At 45.9% G+C, this 4401-nt stretch overlaps 1 protein-coding gene across 1 annotated transcript; it reads right to left on the reverse strand.

Annotated features, from left to right (window-relative positions):
• Positions 1–1793: 1793 nt before the first annotated feature.
• On the reverse strand, positions 1794–3896 carry LOC123403080. Its single transcript, XM_045097053.1, has 4 exons — positions 2676–3896; positions 2383–2442; positions 2131–2203; positions 1794–2024 (listed from the first exon to the last, which is right to left on the reverse strand). Exons 1-4 carry the CDS (start codon positions 2833–2835, stop codon positions 1910–1912), a joined length of 408 nt encoding a protein of 135 aa, XP_044952988.1. The 5' UTR covers positions 2836–3896; the 3' UTR covers positions 1794–1909.
• Positions 3897–4401: the final 505 nt, after the last annotated feature.

The following is a 4401-nucleotide window of genomic DNA, read 5'->3' on the forward strand; positions in this document are numbered from 1 at the left end:
ACTTGCATTGCACAAGAAAAACCGTGGGCTAATCTATAATTTATTGAAGACTTAAATGCAAAATACAAATAAGTCAAATGACATTCTGCATACTGAACAAAGTCCAAGGACTAGATAGCAAATAAGAGAGTGCAATCCATAAATACGTAGAATATGAGGCCTGAAATGCAAAAGGGGAAAAAGATAAGGTTCTCTATCGCTTCATGTGGGTGTGGCCTTGCATATGAATCAATCAATTCGTCTAGCTTTTCTCTAGCAGCCACGCTGTCAAATCCGCTGAGGGAGAAGCCATGACATCGAGCAACCATGCTAGAGAACACTCATGTGCCTTGCGGCATGAGATCGAGGCTGGCCCATTCGGGGTTGTTTTCTGCGCGTCGCGCTCGGACCTGGCAACCGTGGAGGGCGCCGTTGGCCACTGCACCTTGTGCAAGCAGCAGTTAAAGGCTCGGTCCGGCCGCTGTTGTCCTATGTGGGGGCTCCGGCAGTCGGTCGCCGCGCACGCGCATTGGAGGGCCTGGGGATCTTGCCTGACGTCGCAGCCTCGCTTCAACACTAGGACGGACCATGCACCGGGAATCAGCCGCGCGGCGGGGCACCAACCGCTGCGCTATGAGCGGCCGTGGCGTGTGGAGCCGCATCCACCCTGATGCGGAGGAAGCGCTGTGGTACCTCGTGTTGGAGGCCGAAGATTGTCACCGCTGCGGCCATGCCTGCGGCTGTTTTTAGGGAGGCCGCGTTGGGAAGCCGTCGAGGCTGGGGCCGTGCGCCGCCGCTGCCACGAGACGAGCCTCGTGGCGCAGGGCAAGCGGCCTGGCGAACGGGTGCTGGGCACGGGCGGGCGCAGCGCGGTGGCCGCGTTCTGCAGCGCGGTGGCCAGATCCTCGCGCTGCCGACCACAGCGTCGGCGGGCAAGTGCGAGCGCCGCCATGGCCAGACGCGGGCACGGGCGGGCGGGGGTGAGCGCTGCCGCGACTATGTGCAGGCAGGCTCGGGCAAGCGCTGCCGCCGCCAGGCGCGGGTGGGCTCAAGATGAGCACGGCCGGGCACGGGCGAGCGCAGCCACGGCATGGCGGACAGGCGTTGACGCGGGCGCATGGCTGGGCGCGGGCACGGCGCGAAACATCTTCTCTCCCCGGCGTTGTGCGGAACCGCCGTCTCGCCCATTCCTGTCTATCTCAGTATAGAGACTACGTGTTGATAACGTGTTAGAATGAATCCTCTTCCTCTTTCATTAGATGAATATGGATATATATACAAGGAGAAGAGATGCAATGAAGAGGCATCTATTCGGGAGAGATGGCAGTTACAAGGGGAGATTACCCCATAATTAACACATGTTAATTAAACTCTAACACACGCTTCTAAACCGTCATGAAGGGAGTAGTATGATGATGAATGATGATCGATCGGTCGCCTCCTATTCCGGCGACCAAGGAGGAAAAGAGTGGCGGTTCCTTGAAAGCCAGTTTATAGCATTTATATAAAGCATAACCGCACATGGCTCACACTCTTCCTTGTAGTACTACTCGATACGGGTGCATTCTCGTAGCAATCGATTTCTACAGGATACTGGCATGCTGTCCATTTCGTTGTAACACAGTTTTTTTTTCCTTTGACCCCTTTAATTCAAAGTACTAGATAATGCCCCGCGCGTTACTGCGGGAATTTTTGTCATGAATTTTCTAAGAAAGTTGAGTATCGATAATGAGATGACACAACTGCAGAACTAACTTTAGATTTTGGAGAGCTTCAGATTCATGTTGATGAATATAAGTGGAAAATTGCACAGAGAAAAGGTACATATGACATCAACAGTTGTTGCAGATACATGTAGTCTCACATCATAATATATATATATATATAGTTTTGTACTGCTGAAAGACATTTAGAATTTTGAGAATGTTTCTTATTTACAGTAGGTAGGGATGAAGGTAACGATTATTGATAATGTTATACTATAAGTAACTGGTATGGAAGGCATTGAAGCTTGTATCTTCATTGTAGCATAGCTGGATGTTGCCCTTCATGGTTTATAATTTGTGTCATTGTTAGGAAGGTATTAAGTGGATAGAATGATTAATTAGTTTGTGAATAAGAACTGGTTCCCTGCTATGTCTTGCATAGTACCTCCATATGTTTCCCCTCGCAGCATTACTCTGCCTGTCCTGGATTGTTTGATGCATTCTTGTTTTTTGTACTGCTGCATGAAAATGCAAAATGAGAGTGTCATGGTAAACTGTGATAGGTAATAGTAGTCTTCCCATGAATCTGTACTGATTAAATATGGATAAGAAAACACTAAGAAAATGACATAAATTTCATGATTTTATAGAAGAAAAATTGCTTCCTTCGCTTGCAGGGTATTGAAGGGTTATATACCTTTGGGATTTGTCGGTAACATCTTCAGTAAAGTCAAGTTTTCGTTTTGTACCAGAGTTTCTGCGAAAAAGAATTTTGTTTCAAAACATTGATCAACAAATTAAAGGTCAAATTTGGTGCTTGCAAAGATGATAAGGATCCTTCATTTGACTGATGAGTTAGTGAACGTCTGTGTTCAGAGGCTGTTGTTTGTTTCACGCCAAGATGATGATGAGCAAAAGAGTTGTAGACAAATCGATAGATACCATACAGCAAGATTTAACATCTCCAGTAGCTTCATGAACCTAACTAACCTCTGTTAAGCTGCATACGCCTACGACGGTTTTCAGCTGCAGCAACCGGGGTTGGTCGCGGGATTAGAACAGGCGGTGATGATCGGTGTCGTGGTCCGCGTGGACGGCCACGACCTCGTCGAACAGAGAGACCCTGTGAAGAACTTTCTGGTACATCCATCTTGCCCAGTCTTATAAACACAAGGGTTTGATTACAAAATTATTAAAAAGCGGTGATCACCTAAAGGAATACTGGTACCTTTTGTGTTATGCGTACTAATTAACCTTAAAAATGTTATAACAAAGTGACATACACACTGATCTAGCAAATAATGCAGTTCTCCTGAATGGCCGTACTACCAAGTCAGTTAATGCCCAGAAAACTGCATATACATATACGCTGCTACATAACCTCTAAACCTGCTTATATGGCATATACATATATGCTACTACACGACCTCTAAACCTGCTTATATCGCAATTTTACAGCAGCTATCAAGTCACTCAAGGGGAAAGGCCAATCAACTGGTCAACTGCTAGTAATCTAACATCAAAGAAATAACATGGCACTCAAGAGGAAAGGTTCTAATATACTGTCAGATATATATATATTTCAGATTGTGCCGTAGTAGCAAATCAATCAACTGATCAACTGCTAGTAATCTAACATCAAAGAAATAACATGGCACTCAAGAGGAAAGGCTCTAATCTACTATCAGATATATATATTTCAGATTGTGCTGTAGTACCAAGTCAGTCAATGCCCAAAACTGCATATATTTCAGATTGTGCTGCACAACCTCTATGGCAATATTACAGCAGCAAGTCACTCAAGAGGATATATATTTCAGGAAAATTTGTTAGTGGGAGGCATCTATTTAGGAACAGAGGATGCCCAAAACTGCATATACATATACAGTGCTAATTGTGCTGTAGTACCGAGTCAGTCAATGCCCAAAACTGCATATACATATACACTGCTGCACAACCTCTATGGCAATATTACAGCAGCAAGTCACTCAAGAGGATATATATTTTAGGAAAATTTATTAGTGAGAGGCATCTATTTAGGAATAGAGGATGCACAAAACTGCATATACATATACACTGCTACAGGACCTCTATGGCAATATTACAGCAGCAAGTCACTCAAGAGGAAAGGCCAATCAACAGGTCAACTGCTAGTAATCTAACATCAAAGAAATAACATGGTGCAAGGAGATTGGGAATGAAGGAGTCAGGGAGAACCTCGTAGAAAAACAGGATCAGGTGGCGTCGAGGGCACAAATGCGACCCGGCCTAGTATCTTTCCAACCTCTGGAAAATTATTGCAAAATCAAACTGCGGAAAAAAGAAGGCATACTCAGCTTTGCGAACAATCAGAATAGCTTTGCAATATCTTTCTAACCTCTGAAAAATTATTGCAAAAGCAAACTGCAGAAATATATTGGTTGACCTGTAGGCAGAATGAGGATGGGGAAGCACGTGTGGACAGGGGATGTGGCGTTGAGGGCGCAGATGCGTCCCCGCCAACTTGTAGGGCACCAACAGGCGGTGGGCGTGGCTGATCTCTCGAGCGGCTCCATTGATTTATGGTGAGAGGAAGTGGTTCAGTTACCTGTGCAAGGAGAGGTAAGTAGATCCGTTTCTGTTGAATCTAATTGATGATGAAGAAGGTGAAGAGGGGGAGGCCTGCTGTGGAGAAGGGCAAGAGGCAGCGAGCCTACCATGGGGAAGGAGAAAAGGG

The sequence above is a fragment of the Hordeum vulgare genome, chromosome 6H (genome assembly GCF_904849725.1).
Source record: "Hordeum vulgare subsp. vulgare chromosome 6H, MorexV3_pseudomolecules_assembly, whole genome shotgun sequence".
In the NCBI taxonomy this organism is placed as follows: domain Eukaryota; kingdom Viridiplantae; phylum Streptophyta; class Magnoliopsida; order Poales; family Poaceae; genus Hordeum; species Hordeum vulgare.